This window comes from Calidris pugnax, unplaced genomic scaffold (assembly GCF_001431845.1).
Source record: "Calidris pugnax isolate Ruff unplaced genomic scaffold, ASM143184v1 scaffold162, whole genome shotgun sequence".
Lineage (NCBI taxonomy): Eukaryota > Metazoa > Chordata > Aves > Charadriiformes > Scolopacidae > Calidris > Calidris pugnax.
Genome location: NW_015090900.1, coordinates 1181534 through 1198272, shown reverse-complemented (window position 1 = coordinate 1198272; position 16739 = coordinate 1181534). Strand labels below are relative to the sequence as shown.

Sequence of the window (16739 nt, the reverse complement as noted above, 5' to 3'; positions counted from 1 at the left end):
CTTTGTCCCACATTAAAGCTGAATGACCTCAAACTCTGGTGAGAGCAGATCATTTGGTCTTCTCTGAGACACCCACTGGCTCCCCCCAACAGGCAGTAGAGACCCAGCCTGCCACAGGCCCAACTTTCACCTCAAATAATGCAATTTCAGTTAAGTTGGTCCCAACTGTATTTTGGCAAAGGCTTAACATTGTCGGGACAAAACCAGAAAGGGAAGGAGGGGGCCCACCCGACCCGATACAAACACCTACAGTTCTCATACACAGAAAGATCAACAAGTCCATTTTTATTGAGCACTGGAATTAAAAAAGTAACAGCACTTGGTTGATTTGGAACTAAAAATCAAGACTTATTCTTACTTATGGAAGGATCACTCATAACAACTTGGTTAAAAGCACCCCAGAAAGCGAGGTGCAGCCCTTCTTGTTCGCTCTGGTCTCCGAAGTCATGGAGATCCCAGAAGCTACAGCTGCACCAAAGTTCCTCTGAAGCCCCCAGCGAGGCTGGGGGGGTTTCATGCCTCGGGTATCATCTCACAGCCAGGCAGAGCCTGCAGCAACCATGGGCTGCTCTCCCTGTGCCCACCAAGCTCTGCCCCTGGTTGTCCTACACGCCTCGGGAGTTGCCTCTAGTTGGTTTCACACCAGCAGCATTACAGGGAGGATTAAGCTAAGATTGTAATGTTTTTCCTGACTGATATTTGAAAACATTTACAATTCCATATAGACAAGCCACCTGCCACCCAAGCAGGATGGATGTTTGCTTTAAGACCCATCCCATGCTGTTGTGAGGCTCACAGTGAGTGGTGGTCACCACCAACACCTCCAGCCCCATCCACCATTTCAGACCTCACCCGTGAAGTCCAACAGAGGAAACATTCTGAAAAACTGTTGAGGAACCTACTTCAGTCCCAACAGTGCCCATTGGGACTAACCCCAGCTCCCGAAATAAGCTGTTTATAATTATTGTAGTTGTTTCAGGTACCTAAAATTCACACACCTTTTCACCAGCGTGAGAGTTACTGCACAGTTGTAGGAAACATAAGGCAGGTTGAGTGGCACCAAGGCAAACCTTGTGCCAGAGGAGAAAGCAAGTATTTTTAAGGAAGGCATTTTGGGTGGTGGAGTGTCCCTTCCCCAGCTCTCAGCAAAACAGTAAATCCAGCTCTGCAAAACCAGTGAGAAGATCCCGTGTGCACTGGCCTCCTCCTCTCAGTGGCACTGGACACTAGGGCAGTACTTGGAATAAATATATTAAAAAATCATGACTATTTCAGCTTCTCTCTGGCTGCTCCGGGGAGTAAAACAGGACCTGCCTGGATGAGGGTGGAGGAGGAGAGAGCTAGAACATCTCTGAGAAAAGGAATTATCCATTTTAGAGCCAACTGGGACTGTTGAGCAAAAGGGAAAAGCAAGAGAAAGCTCCCCCTCTCGTTATATGATCAGCCAAAATAGCAGAAATTCACATGAGAACCTTTGCTGGTTTCAGTCGCGTCCTGGAGCACGCGAGCATTCGAGGTCCCCGTAGCTCTCCTGCTCCTCCCAAGAAACAGCCACCACCAAACCAGGGAGCTCCAGCAACTCCCTTCAAGTCAGAATTGGGTGGGGAATTCATTTCTAGCACAGTTTGCCTCTCGGTGTTGGTTTCTATTAGCGCTAAAATGTCCTGAGAGTAAGTTCCCCTCTGCAGCCCGTGTCCTGCCTCCTTTCCTGTTGATGATGGATTTACTCCGTAACTGGTTGTAATTCCTTCCCACTACAAATTGAGGAATTGCACCTGAGAGAAGGTGGCATAAGATGCAGCCCTACTACAGCACCGCTGGTTTTTCCATCACAGGGCCAGAGGAAAAAGCTTTGCAGACCTCCCAAAAGGCAGGCAAGAATCCTCATCCCCGTCCCACGTGGGGAAATGACCAGGGTCGCTTATTCTGCAGCTCAAAGTCAGTCAGTAAAAAAACCATCAACTGAATGACACGTTTATTGTACAATTCAGAAAGAAACCCTGAGTTACCAGCTGTAGAACAAAGTTAAATTAAAAAAAAAAAAAAAAAAAGGGATAGTTTGTTTCATAGGTTCCTGCTGAAGGGAAGGAAACCCAAAAATGTTAAAAGCAGCAGCCAGAGCCAGCCCGAGGCCTCAGCTTTGCCGAGGAGAAGGTTCCTTTGTCATCTCCACCTGTGTGGGTGACAGACTCCCCAGGGATCGATGGGGAGAACACAAAGATGGGAGGGCAGAGGAAAGGAATGAGCCAAACCTGGCCTGTATTCTGGAGAGCTGAGCATCTCAGGGGGTGTTTGGAAAACCCGTGGTTTATTTTGTTCAGAGAACTGTCGTCTGGGCTGGGGGAGGGCAGGAGGGAGGAAGAAATGGAGTCTGAAGAAATCGACCTTACACTCTGAACGCACACGCACAAGAAGTGCAGGGGAGGGAAATCCTTTCCAAACAGGAGTGTGGCTGGCTAGGAGTCTGCAGGGCTGACTTTGGGAAGAGCATCCAAAGGTTGAAGGGAGGAAAAACCCCAAGGCCTAAAAACTCAACTCTTCCGGCTGCAATGGTGTTGGAGAAGATCAATTCCAAGAAATGATGTAGCTACAACAAATATCTGGCCCTACACAGGAAAGGGTGAATCAGAGCTGCTTTTTAGTGCCACTGGACATCAGTTATACATTCTAGTTCTCATATACACAGATGGATGTCTTTAAAAATTGACAATTTACACTTCAAAAAAAGTTTTACAGTGAAGTTCTTCTGGGCAAAGATCAGTCCACACAAGGAGGAGCCAGTCTTTCAGAAACAGAAAGGCACTTGGCCTTTTGAGAAGAAGTCCTCAAGGGAGCTCCTATGCAGGCATTGACTGCCCCATCTCCTGCCCCCCCTTGTCTTCAGTAGGTATTCCAAGCCTGGTGTCCCTGCACCGTGCCGAGGGGCCACAGACCCCCCCAGCTTCACAGTGTGGTGGAAGGAAGTTTCTTCACCCGCCTCTGTGCCAGAATGGAGGATTCGATGGGCTTCAGCTGGGGACTTGGCTTGGAGCTGTTCAGTGCAGAGTACGTGGCAGCCATCGCCCCCTTGGAGAGAAGGCACGAGAAGTCATTTTGATGTAGAAGAGATATTTCAGACTCACAGCTTTATAAGATGAGGGACCAGAGTAGCCAGACCCACAAACAAAGCCAGAAGCATCTTTTTTCTCCCTCCCATCCTGACATGCCATTAAAGAACCTCCCTAGGTTTTCCTACCAAAAAAAAAAATAGCTTGTCTTGTATTGCCTCTCCTTCACAATCCTCTTCTTCTGCCCACAATCTCCAACCTTCCATCCTGCTTTGCCCACACCACCATCACCCCCATGGACCGCTGCTTTCCAGAGCCCAAAGTACCCGAGGAACCAGCCCAGACTTTGTACCTTGACAAGCTGAACGTCCTGGTGATTCAGCTGGCTCTGGGGTAAGCTGTCCTTCTGGGTGATCCATGGATGCTGCAGGACCTGCTTGGCTGTCAGACGCTGGTGAGGATCTACGTGAAGCGTCTTTGTTACCAGATCCTAAGGGCATCATTTGGAAAGTTAGACTTTAGAAGATTTTATACTTTAAATTAAAAAATACCACCTGTCCATCCCTAAATTGGGATTTAAATTCAGAGGCCAAGTTTAAAGCCCCCAGACATCAGCTTCCTTTTGTACAAACTATGTTTTCGGTGGGCCTGGGAGGTGTAACAGCACCAAACCCCGTGTGGGTCGAGCACGAGGTTGGTCTTGGACACAAATATTCACAGCCAGAGCTACAACAAAGTGGGGACAAGAAAGCTTATGGAGGAGACGTGCATGGGGTAGAAGCTACACTGCTGGTTTTCTCCTCTCTCTTCTGCCCTCCCTCCCCAACCTGCCTTAAATTTGCCTCACAGCGACTGGCCGGGCTCCACCCCTTTAACTTAACACAGATGAATATCAAACCATACCTTGGCCATGTCAGAAATAGTGTCCCAGTTGCCTCCAGTGATGGAGAACTTCCCTGTGCCTATCCGGGTCAGGATCTCTTCTGGAGTGTCACCGGGACCATTTGCAAATGGAGTGGAGCTGAGGATGGAAGAGACAGCATTTAATTTACTGTCCTGTAACCTGGCCAGGGAGCAGTGACCGACGAAAAGGGGTCCAACTGCCACCACTGGAGACCAAGGTGGTCACAGTCCCAGCTGCTTCCTTCCAGTGAGACACAGAGGTGCTTACCCTGCGAGCATCGTGTACATGAGAACTCCCAGGCTCCAGATGTCACAGCCCTCGTCGTAGCCTTGGCGTTTTAGTACCTGAATAGAAATGCAAAGGGAAAAAAAACCCACACAACCGTGTTTGGTTCCTGTCACTTGAGCTCACTTCAGCTCTTGAAGAGCGTGCAGTCTGTATGCGAAGCTCCTAGAGCCCCACTGCGACTAAAGATCAGGATTCAAATCAGATTTTGGTTTCGTGGAACAGAGGAACCCCCCCCCCCAGGCACATCAAAACCACAAGTGAGAAAGGAGCCGTGTTCCAGTGCAGTGACACTGCTCACGTGTTCCACTGCCTGCCTGCTCCTTTTCTCTATTCTGCACCACGACAACCGAGTGGAAATTCATCCCAACCTCTTTTATCAGGTCAGTTAATCAGGAAGAGGAGCAGCCTAGAAAAATCATGGGATTTTAAATGGGATTTTCAAGTCTCGGTACCCTAAGCAGAGCCCCCCATCAGGGCAGTACGAGTTGGAGGACTGCACGTGGGATCCCCTGGGTGTTCATTACCACAAGTCGTATTTCTGTAATTACCTACTCCAGGACAGAATACACCAGGCTGGAAGCAGGAACGGGACAGACCTACCCGTGCTGAATGGGAGCACAGTCTGGGGGAGGGATGTGAGAGCTACCAAAGGGTCTCAGGGCAGTGTGGTCCTTACCTCGGGTGCCACAAAGTTTGCCGTGTAACAGGGAGTCATGAGAAGGCCGTTCTCAGCCCTCAACTGCTTGGCAAAGCCAAAGTCACAAATGCGAATGCTTTCGGGGTTTCCTGACTCATCCACGTAGAGGATATTGCTGGGTTTCAAGTCCCTGTGAACCACCTGTGGAGCAAAGAAAGTGTCATTCTCCTGCCTCTGGAAGGCAAAGGTCTGAAGCTGCATCAGGACACTCAACCCCTGCTCTGGCCCCACATCTGGTTGGCCAAGACAGCAACACCAGCAAGAAATAATAGTCCTGCCAGGCACAGTTGCTGCCCGGAGGAGAGGGAGCACAGTGCAATGTCAGGCAGCTTCCCAGGAAAAGAGATGTCACCCTACTCAACACAAGAGAGATCTGGAGGTGCTGGAGCGAGGGCAGAGGAGGGCAACGAAGCTGGTGAGGGGGCTGGAAAACAAATCGTATGAGGAGCGGCTGAGGGAGTTGGGGCTGTTTAGTGTGAGGAAGAGGAGGCTGAGGGGAGACCTCATCACTCTCTACAACTTCGTGAAAGGACACTGTAGAGAGGTTGGTGCTGGTCTCTTCTCACAGGTAATTAGTGACAGAACGAGAGGGAATGGCTTCAAGCTCCAACAGGGTGGGTTTAGATTGAACATTAGGAAAGAATTTTTCACAGAAAGAGTGGTCGGGCTTTGGAACAGGCTGCCCAGGGAGGGGGTGGAGTCCCCATCCCTGGCTGTGTTTAAGGGCCGTTTAGATGGGGTACTGAGGGACATGGTGTAGGGGAGGACTTTGTAGAGTAGGGGAGATGGTTGGACTCGATGATCCCAAGAGTCTCTTCCAACCTAGACCATTCTATGATTCTATGATTCTACTCACCCCTTGGGAATGCAGATACTCCACCGTTTTACAGATCGTGTGCAGGACCAAACTGGCTTCCCTCTCCGAGAAAAATTTCTGTTTGAGGATTTTATCCAGCAGCTCCCCTCCCCTCATCAGCTCCGTCACCAGGTACACGTACTTCCCATCATCGTACACCTACCAAAGCAAACACGGAGGGATAAATCAAAAAGTGCTTCCAGAGCTTCCCTTCTGTTCTTCTACCACTGAGCAGCAGACAGAAATCAGCAATGCAGGGGGGTCCAGGGATGCTTCCTCACCCCAGAGCAATACCTGGAGCAGGGCATTGGGTTGCCCGTGCTGGAGCTGCATTGCTCCCCCCACAAACCAGTTCTGCCCTTCCTAAACCAAAATACAGGGAGAAGTCATTCAAGTCCCACTCACATCTTTCAAAGTGATGATGTTTGGATGCTGCCCGTATCGCAGGAGGATTTCTATCTCCTCAGAAGGGTCTCGCTTGCTCTTGTCAATAATCTGGAAGAGTATGGACAAGCATTAGCCAAAAAGGGGGTGGGAATGGAGCCGGGACAAAGCAAACGAGCGTTTGGAACCCTGCAGAGATCCTCCACCATATCCATTCCCTGTTCCCTGGCCTCCTTAGCAAAAAGGTCCTAGTTCCTTCATCAGTTCTGTGGCCCCAAACTCCAAAGTTTTGTGTCCATATCCATTCCCTGTTCCCTGGCCTCCTTAACAATAAGCTCCAAAGTTTTGTGTCTGGCATAGAATCCTAGAATGGTTAGGGTTGGAAGGGACCTCAAAGATCATCGAGTTCCAACCCCCCTGCCCTGGGCAGGGACACCTCCCACTAGAGCAGGTTGCTCAAGGCCACATCCAGCCTGGCCTTGAACACTTCCAGGGATGGGGCATCCACAACTTCCCTGGGCAACCTGTTCCAGTGTCTCACCACCCTCATAGTAAAAAATTTCTTCCTGAGATCTAATCTGAATCTTTTTTCTTCCAATTTAAAACCATTTCCCCTTGTCCTATCATTACACCTCCTGGCAAAGAGTCCCTCCCCAGCTCTTCTATAGGCACCCTTCAGGTATTGAAAGGCCGCTATAAGGTCTCCCCGGAGCCTTCTCTTCTCCAGGCTGAACAATCCCAGCTCCCTCAGCCTGTCTTCATAGGAGAGGTGCTCCAATTTTGTTAAGAGCTGACACAGCCCCAGCAAGCTTTGCAGAGAAAGGTAAGATATTGTCCTCTCTCTAAGAAAGGAAAACACTTCTTCCCCACTAGCCCTACATAAGGAAGCTTGTGCAGTTACATGCACGGCAGCACAGAAATTGTCCCCTTGGGCCCTATGCAAGCAGGGAAAGCGATTTCATTCCTGGATGTTATTTTGGTCATCGCGGGGATGAAGAGAAGTCTACCAGGGGAATTCAGTTCAGATGGTAAGTCTCAGACCTTGACTGCGTACTCCATGTTGGTTGCTTTATGGATGCAGCGTTTGCACACCGAGTAGGAGCCGACGCCGATCGTGTCCTTCACCACGTAGCCGTCGTTGAGCTGGAGATTCTTGCCGTGCAGCTGCTGCGAGAGGAGAGGGGAGAGCTGATGAGCTGGGAGGGTTCAGGGAAGGGTTCCTGCAACGTGATGAGTTATAACTGCAACACGGGGCGAGCTGACAGACGGCTGTCGGCTCCATCCCACAGTTCTCCTCCCGGCTGGGGAGAGGCAGGAGAAGAGAACAAGGCAGATGTAGGTCAGTGGGCTAACGCTGTCTGCATTTAGCACGGTGTGTTGTGGTGGCACCTACCAACCCACAGCCCTCCTTCTAGTGTGGGTCCACCCAAGGAGAGGAAAGCAAAGAGACTCATGTTGCCCTGCCGACCTGTGCACAGGACAGCCAACAGAAAGGAAAGAATAGGATGGAAGAATCATAGAATCATAGAATTGCCCAGGCCAGAAGGGACCTCCAAAGGCCATCTAGTCCGACCCCCCCGCAGTCAGCAGGGACACCCCCAACTAGACCAGGTTGCCCAGGGCCTCGTCGAGCCTCACCTTGAATATCTCCAGGGAAGGGGCCTCAACCACCTCCCTGGGCAACCTGTTCCAGTGCTCCACCACCCTCACAGTGAAGAACCCTCTCCTCATCTCCAGTCTAAATCTGTTCCCCTCCAGCTTGAAGCCATTGCCCCTCGTCCTGTCACTGCAGGCCTTTCTAAACAGGCTCTCCCCAGCCTTCCTGTAGGCTCCCTTCAGGTACTGGAAGGCTGCTATTAGGTCTCCCCGGAGCCTCCTCTTCTTCAGGCTGAACAACCCCAGCTCCCTCAGCCTGTCCTCGTAGCAGAGGTGCTCCATCCCCCTGATCATCCTTGTGGCCCTCCTCTGGACCCTCTCCATTAGGTCCATGTCCTTCTTCTATTGAGGGCTCCAGACCTGCACACAATACTCCAGGTGAGGTCTCACCAGAGCAGAGCAAAGTGGCAGAATCCCCTCTCTGGACCTGCTGGCAACGCAGCTTTTGATGCAGCCCAGGATGCGATTGGCCTTCTGGGCTGCAGCTGCACACTTCAAAACAGAGTGATGCTGCCTCAGGCTTCCCCTCTGAGCTCTGTTCCAGACGGTCCCCCAGCCTCACACTGGAGAATTACTGAGGCTCCAAACAGTTAGCTGTTCCTCCGTCCCCGTTTTTTACCTGCACCACCGAATGCAGAGGCGGCTGGGCGGGTTTCACCTTGCCATCCTCCATCAATCCTGTCGCCACAAAACTGAAGCCTCGGAAGAGCTGATGGGCCCCCGCGCTTGGGGGGATGCCTGGGGAATCTGCAGGAGGAGTTGAGAGAGACAATTTGAAGAGGGCTGGCTCTGTGGAACCAGAAGCCTTCCCCGTGCTCCCCAGAAGCTGTGGCTCCTCTTTGGGTTACTCAAGACAAGAGCTATACCACACAGCACCGAGGTTATGTCTAACACCCCGCATCCCTATGGCAGGGCCACCTCCTCAGCACTGGAAGCATCTGGAGATGGCAGCAGGAGGCAAACCTTGCCCTGCTGGCACCAGCAAACCACTACGTCACCCGTACAGGGTCATTTCACAGGGCAAACTTCGACTTTGCGTGAATTCATACAAACCTTTCGGTGTACGCGAGGTAAATTCTGTGTCAAAATAAAAGGTGTCATCTGGCTGGCCCACTGCAGGCTTGAAGGGGGGCTTGATTTCCCGGCGGTACAGCTTCTGCAAAGCAAAGACAGCTGGAAAGTGATCCCACAGGTCAGCGCTCTCAAGGGCGCAAAGGCTTGCTAGGGATGAGAGGCCACGCAGAGATTTTTGTGAAACTGGAAACAAGCTCTGTGGCTTAGCTGTTTCGCTGCAGCTCGGCAGCCTGAGGGAAGGCTTCTTGGCCAGTGGGGTGCTTTTGAATCAGTTTGCCGAGAAATTCTACAAGTTCTACCTTATAACAAATCAAGAAAAGAAAAATGTTTTACACGTGACTTGGCCCTGCTCCAAAAGCAGAGTATCCATAAAGGATTCACCTCACCAGGCTCCTCCAGCTCCTCCTAACTCCCGTTAGGGCTCTGCTGACACATAACTCCCCAGGGACAGCCAGAGGAGATGCCCTAAGGAGGACGCTCATATCCCAGCACTCCCACAAGTTGCCTTTTTAAATTGCTTCTTGAAGCAAAAATTGGCAATCGGCTTTAGTGGCATTGCCCGAGGTTCAGCCTGGCAGGTTGCTGGCTGCCTGGAAGGCACTGAAAGGCTGATCTTCAAAATCCCTCACCAAGTAAGGGAAAACAAAATTATGTGGTAAAGCAGGGAGTTGGTCAGAAGCAATTGGGAAATGCCAGTTCGGTTATCACCCTCCTTCTCTGCACAAAACAAAGTATTTCCTTGCCAGAAATGTTTCCCCGAGTCCTTCCCACTTTGTGCAAGACGCTCTGTGTTGTGCCAAACCCCAATTAAAACCTGCCCCTCACTGCTGAGAGATGAGTAAATTCAAACCCAGGTGAGATCAGAAGCAAACTCAGGGATGGAGCAGTTATTCACACAACAGACAGAGTTTGAGTTTTGGGAAGCATTTCTGGAAGAGATGGAAGCTTGGACTGGTAGCTCTCTCATAGCTGGTCAAGCATCACAACTGTGCTATTACTGCAGTCAGGGAGTGGTTTTACTGGTGCTGAGGGGGGTCAAAGTTTGCTCTTGTATTTCTGACACTCACGTTCCAGTCGATGGTGGAGTAGAAAGGATGGCGCTTGATCTCTTCTGCCCCGTCTGGTCCAGAACCTGGAAGATACACCCATGGAGCTGCATTAAATCAGGATGGCTGACAGATACACCCATGGAGCTGCATTAAATCAGGACCACCAATAAAGTGAAGGCAACTGCCCTGTATTCAAGAGAGCCAGGTATTACGGGGAACCTGGCTGTAATTTAACGAGCCCATTAACCGCGCACAAGTGCAAACACGCTGCTGACCCAGGAGAATGTGAGAGGCCCCAAGACAGTGTCAGGTGTACTCAGAAACTAAAAAAAAAAAAAAAAATAGAATAATAACTGCCTTACCTAATCGGTTGGCTGGATTCCTTTTGAAAAGGGCTCGCAGGAGGCTCTGTGCTTCGGAGCTGAGGAACTGCGGCATGCCCAGCTTCGCTCTGCAGAGGAAGTTAAGCAATCCGTTGCAGGTTGAAAGAAGTCAACCCACAAGCTGACTACAGCACCTCCACCCCCGAAAGTACAATCATCTGTTTGGCATTTACACTGCACCCTTCAGACTCACCGTGGGCACAAAACCGCTTGCCAAACAGTGCCATTAAATTGCGAGAACCCCCAAATTGCAACACCCTCAGAGAAAGAGCAGAAGCTCCTCTCCTGTACATACAACGAAAGAGAAACTCCTCTTACTTGAGGATGAGGGTCATGGTCTCCTTACGGTCCTTCCCCTGGAAGGGCAGCGAGCCGGTGAGCATTTCAAACTGGGAGGGAAAGAGAAGAAGAGGAGGTCACGTCTGAGCAAGTCTGAGGGTTGCACAGATCCCACTGCACCTTCTTCTGGGAGCTCGCCAAAGCTGGTGAGGGATGAAAAACCTAGCTCTGAAGAAGATCACACCAGACATGGTGGTGTTTTCTCAGAAGGAGCGTGGTTCACAAGGTCTGCGGTGGGAATGTCTTTGAGCCAGTGTCTGCTCCAGTGGGAGCCCTCGGATTCAGGAACCACCAGATGGTGGCACCAGATCTGCACAGACACCGAGGTCCCAGCGCTGGGGTGGACACAGACACCCCCATGCTGGATGCTGCACACCCCACACTCACTGGGACCACAGCCTCAGGAGTTTTATATCCCCCAAGAAACCAGGCTGGATGCCTGGACAGCCTGTGGCAGAGCCCTTTTGAAGGGCTTGGAGAACATCCCCAGGCCAGCACATCTGCTAGACGTGCAGAATCATGTCAGGGTGTTTCAGAGCCACCTCTGGAGCAGCTGCTGAGCCAGGTCCCCAAACCTGTTGGCTGGGTACGTACCATCAACACCCCGTAGGACCACCAGTCAGCACTGTGGGAATGGCCCTGGCGATTCACGACTTCTGGAGCCATATACTCCACCGTCCCACAGAAGGAATAGGCTTTCTTCTCATGGTCTATAGCCTCCTTGCTCAAGCCAAAATCTACGTAAGAGAAAACGTGTCAGGATGCACCCGTGTGCTCTGAGCAACCACACAGAGCAGAGAGGCCCAAGAGAAGCTCCGTATTTCAAGAACCAAGCTTGCTGGAGCACGAGGCTTTTGTGGAGTCCCTTACCTGTGAGTTTGATGTGCCCTTCTTCATCCAGGAGGATGCTACAGAATTAATGAAAAAACCCAAGTTGTTACTGTCTGCAATAAGGGCTGGTGAGAAGACGCACACGCAGCAGAGGCTGGTCTGAGATGCTCCCAGAATCCAGAAGAGAAAATGATCTCTCCCTTCCCCCAAGTGCATAAAGCTCCATCACCAAGACATGAGTGGGACAAGGAGCAGCTCCCTTCTCTCTATGCCCTCACCTTCTCATTGACTGAATGACCCACACAGGTGACACCACCTTTGATCCCCAGGTAAGAACACCCAACTCCTGCAGCTGGTGGTGTCTCTGCAGATGCCCAGCCTGGTGCCTTTTCCCTCTGAAGGCTCTCAACTGCTTAAAGCTGGAGCCAGAAGACGAGCCAAGGATTAACTGCTCAGACATGTGGTGCACACACGCTGCCTCCCCAGAGCTCCTGGCCCTAACTGCTCATCTGAGGAGCAGGAGTCTTGGCACTGCCACCTTCCATCTGGCCTTAGGGCACCATTTGGCTTTGCCTCGGTGGAAGAAGGCTGTGCCCTTTGCTGGCTACAGGCCGGGGACCAAGGGACGCCGCACGTACTTCTCTGGTTTGAGATCCCTGTAGATGATTCCCAGGCTGTGCAAATGGTCGAGCCCCAGAGCCAGCTCCGCTAGGTAGAACTTCACGTCCTCCTCAGTGAACATGACCTGGGGGAAGGGAGAGGAAGTGGACAGGCGCTGGGGTTACAACGCCGGCAGCGGGACCAGCTCTGCTGCACCCACACAAGACCTTTCACGTCTGTGTTGCTCCCTCCTGCCTTTTCACACCCAAGCTTCCCAGGCTTTACCTGCCATCCCAAAGTATCAATTAAGCAGCAACGCCAAAAAAACAAGTAGGGTTGCTAAGCAGCAAACAGGTTTTTAAAAAACTCTTCATTTATGTTCACCAGGTTATGGTCTCGGTTGTCTTCACCTGGCACAACCTCTCGTTACCTCTCCCATTCCCTCGCCCCATCCCAGCACCACGACACAACCAGCCAACACTGCAGCAGAACACTGTTCCCACCTGGTTTCATAGAATCATAGAATGGTTAGAGTTGGAAGGGACCTTAAAGATCATCCAGTTCCAACCCCCTGCCCTGGGCAGGGACACCTCCCACCAGCCCAGGTTGCTCCAAGCCCCCTCCAACCTGCCCTTTAACCCCTCCAGGGATGGGGCAGCCACAACTTCCATGGGGAACCTGCTCCAGTGTCTCACCACCATTTAGATTCTTAACGTGATGCTCAGCAGAGGTGAGACCTGCCTCCTCCACTGCTGCTTTTCTGCCAGAGGACAGGGCTCCTGAGACATCCACCCTGTTGCCACCTTGGAGGTTGTTTCCAGCCCTCACAAAGACTTTACAAGGGTCAATCGCTTCTCCAGGCAATTAAGCCCAGATGAACCGAGAGCCTCAGCAACCCACCAAGATGCCAGAGCATACCCACCTCTTTGGAAAGCCGAGTGAAAAGGTCACCTCCTCTGAGGAAATCCAAGATGAGATACAGCTTCCCCTCCGTCTGGAATGCTGAAACACAAGCCGGAGCAGGAATCAGAGCCCTGTGCTGAGGGAAAGCTCCACGGTGTTACATTAATCACTTAAATCCCAATGGCTCCAGTTGTGCAGATGCCCTGCGTGGTTACGAGGTTAAACACAGGTAGGGAGCATTATTTGGGGTAAATGGGATAGCCTGGCCGGGATCTTGAAATGGGAGCTCATTTCTGGTGCTGCAGAAAACCCTCATTTTATGGGGTGTGGGTTCCCTTTCAGCCAGTGATGCCCTCCTGAAAGGGATGTTTTCCTCAGAGACACACTGGTCACTTTACAGGGAAAGAAGCTGTCCTCACCTTCCCCAGTCACAGCATTAATCCTGCCAAACTCTGGCTTGACCAGTTAACTCTGCCTTCTCAGTTTCTCCCGATTTAACGTTTTAATCCCAAGGATTTGATGTTTAAACCTCTTCTCCTGGTCTATGCTCTGTTCCCCAGCTAGAGCAGGCATGGGACCAAAGGCCTTTCCAGGAAAGGATTTGTGTTAAGGGGATTGGGAAGGCTCCAGAGCAGCACAACCATTGAGGGACACGGACTGATCCAGGCCTCTTCTCCATTTCAGGTATCTCCAGAAGCCTGTTAGGAACCATGAGGGGTTCTCAGCATCCTCAAAGCAGCTCATCTACCTGCTCTTGCCTATAGCAGCATCTTTCTTTATTGTGCTTAAAAGCAGTCAGTGTCTGTTTGGGGCTGCAGCCCCTCTCCCAGCGTCCCAACTAGCTCCACACTCACCGTAGTGGAGTTTCACCACAAAGGGATGGTTTACATCAGCCAAGATGTCCCTTTCTATCTTCGTCCTCACTCGATCACGCACTGTGGGAAGAGAGAGGAACAGCTCAGACACAGTACCCCAGAGTCAGCCTTGTCCCCAGCCTTAATCCCCCAGCACTAGGCAGCTCGAGCCAGATCTTCTCCCACCTCCATCACTGCAACAAGGGGTTTATTTATAGATGAAGAGAAAAGGAGGTTTTTTGGCTGAGATAAACACACTTCTCTTTCACCCAGACCATCCTGGGGCCAGCAGTGACTGCTGGGACATTTCCCCAGTGCTCTTTAGGACATGGTGGATAAGAGTATCACAGTGAGAAGCTCCTACCTTTCAACGTCGCCTTCTTGAGCACTTTCATGGCATAGAGGTGGTTGCTGTCTGGCGGGGTTATTTTTCTCACCAGGAAAACCTGAGGCAGAAGTGTGCCACGTTAGCCCAGTGCTGAATGTGAGCAGTAGGAGCCAGGTGCCTCCCAAAGTGGCAAACCTCACAGTAACCCTAAGAAGCAACTGGCCACAGGGCTGGTAAGTTGTACCTCAAGCTCTCCATGGGAAACCCCATGAGGTTTTCAGGAAAGCTCTGTCTGCGGACTTATCTCACCCCATATCTCCAGCCATCGCAGCACTCTCTCACTTTCCTCCTCTCCCATAGTCTTCCTCACTCCTGCAGCTCCCGTGGGGCTGCACCTGACGCCTGGGAGAGCTGTGACCTGAAGCACTGATGCTTCAATGCACCATGAAGCCCTCTGGCTTGACCTCCTGGAGGTTGAAGCCTCCTCTTCCTGGCTTCCTCTTCCTGGAGCTGAAGCCAGATCAACTCCTTACCATTCAGGTCCTGCATCCTCTCTGGATTTTACCTCCTTCCCTCTCCTGATGTCCCAGACTACCTGGTTTTAGGAAGCTTCAAAAAAACACCTCCTTTCTTTTGCACAAAGCCACTGCTGCATTTGCCCAGGCAACAGCACAGAGTCCTGTGCGAGCCCCCACTGTCAGCACTGGTAACTGATTGACGTGGAGTTGATTTAAGGGGTGAGCAGATGGTCTGTAAGAGACCTGGATTATTTACACACTGAAACAGATAAGAGTTACAGGCTACTTCCTTCCCCCTTCACAGAAGGGAAACTGGACCGTAAACAGGGGGCCAAAACCAGATGCACACAGCATCATTTCTGAGAAGAGAGGAACATGCCCAAGTCCTCCATTCAACTGAGAGCCTGGCAGCCAGCGAGAGAGCTGCGGGAGGTCCCTCTGCCCTGTGCAACACCTGCATTCACAAGCAGGATCCCTTCCTCCTGATCATCTAAAAAAAGAATTACAGGGGAGCTCTGGACACACGGGCTGGCCCTGAGGAGAAGGCATCGCTACGGTTGCCTTTCAAGTCAAAAGCAACCATTTGCTAAGTGGGCTCATCAGTCAGATTCTCAGTGTCTGGTGGGAACCAGGGAAGTGGTTTTGTTGGGGACAGTCCCTTTTGTCATCAAAGTCGTTTATCTGACATGACACATAGGAAGGAGTGAACTCACCTTGCCGAAAGAGCCCTGTCCCAGCACCTTCAGGAGCTCAAACTGCGAAGGATCAGCTTTCTCAGAGCCTTCCTTCACATGGTGGGTGATGTTGATTTCTTTCACAACGCCTTCGCCCTGAAAAAGAGGGGACAGAGTTGATTGGGAATACACTCCTGGGAATACACTCCTGGAGAAGGGAAAGCGAGATGTATCGCATCAAGGAACAAGGATTGCAGCTACAGACTGACAGGAACCACATCTGAGAGGACCATAAAAGCTGGTGGTTGTCACAGGTACCTCCTGGTTTCAACATCTGGAATAAATAAGTGGTCAGTAGGCTTCACCAGGCAGCTGAGTTAAATATCCAGCTCTCTCCCCAAGGACCCTGCTCCTGACACCTCAGGCGCTGCGTTTCTTTGAACTGCATTTCAGAAGAGTGCGTGAAAAGCACCTTCTCCTTTTTTTTTTTTAAGGCACTGGTGGCAAAAAACAGGAGTGTTTATGCCACTAAAAATCCCACAACACAAAAATACGGCTCTGTTGTCAAAACACGGCCAGGGCTGGCAAAAATCAGACATGTTGGAGCCCATCTGCTCAGCAATCTGAGCAACTCTGCAACATAAGTCTTAGTGCATCTTCAGCACATACAGATGATGCTTTAACAGACTCAAGCCTTCAAGAAGATTGAGGGGAAGCCAAGGTCTCTGGCACATGTTTTGTTTAAAACACATTCTTTTATTTAAAAAAAAAAAAAAAAAAAAAAGAAGAAGAGATTTAATCAGCAGTATCTAGAATGAACTCCTCAACGAAGCACACAAGAACAGCCACAGACCCCAAGGTGATGCTGAAACACCTCCTTTCCCCACCAAACCTTGTCTGTGCATAAAACCCAGAGTTCAGCTCAACAGAAACACTTTCTGCTTCTTTCTATTTGCATCCCAAACAGAAAGAGACTTTTTATCCTGCTAGACTTCCAGCTGTGCCTTCCCCTCTGCTTCTCTTGATCATACCTCCCCAGTATATCTGTGCTTAGGCTCCCTCCTCTGAACTTGACCCTCTTCCACCCCACAGGGCAGGCTGGACTCAACATCCCACTTCTACAGACACGAATCTCACTCGGGGCAGAAATCCCGTGTAGCTGTACGTCTTGTAAGGACAAGTCCAGGCTTTGTAGCACTTTGGTCCCACATTATCATTATCCTGTGTTAGACACGGTCTGGTTGCTATTTGGACCCGGAGGCTGGCAATTATGTTCCAAAGGGCATTAAACTCTGGTTGCTCCTTGACCCTGGGGCAGGTGTGGCCATCAGAGGCTGCTGGAAAGCTTGAACTT

General features: G+C 51.0%; 1 protein-coding gene across 1 annotated transcript in view; it reads right to left on the bottom strand.

Moving 5' to 3' along the window:
- Positions 1-258: 258 nt before the first annotated feature.
- RPS6KA1 (ribosomal protein S6 kinase, 90kDa, polypeptide 1) overlaps positions 259-16739 on the bottom strand; it is a 62751-nt gene continuing 46270 nt past the window's right edge. Inside the window, exons 12-31 of the mRNA XM_014948618.1 lie at positions 15425-15579; positions 14230-14311; positions 13866-13946; positions 13031-13110; positions 12147-12253; positions 11548-11585; positions 11272-11414; positions 10657-10727; positions 10318-10406; positions 9974-10038; positions 8886-8988; positions 8452-8579; positions 7218-7343; positions 6198-6287; positions 5793-5951; positions 4916-5077; positions 4219-4295; positions 3951-4068; positions 3400-3537; positions 259-3066 (exon numbers count right to left, since the gene is read on the bottom strand). Of these exons, the coding sequence (XP_014804104.1) occupies positions 2944-3066; positions 3400-3537; positions 3951-4068; positions 4219-4295; positions 4916-5077; positions 5793-5951; positions 6198-6287; positions 7218-7343; positions 8452-8579; positions 8886-8988; positions 9974-10038; positions 10318-10406; positions 10657-10727; positions 11272-11414; positions 11548-11585; positions 12147-12253; positions 13031-13110; positions 13866-13946; positions 14230-14311; positions 15425-15579 (2135 nt within the window). The 3' untranslated portion in view covers positions 259-2943. The remainder of the gene's footprint in view (positions 3067-3399; positions 3538-3950; positions 4069-4218; positions 4296-4915; positions 5078-5792; positions 5952-6197; positions 6288-7217; positions 7344-8451; positions 8580-8885; positions 8989-9973; positions 10039-10317; positions 10407-10656; positions 10728-11271; positions 11415-11547; positions 11586-12146; positions 12254-13030; positions 13111-13865; positions 13947-14229; positions 14312-15424; positions 15580-16739) is intronic.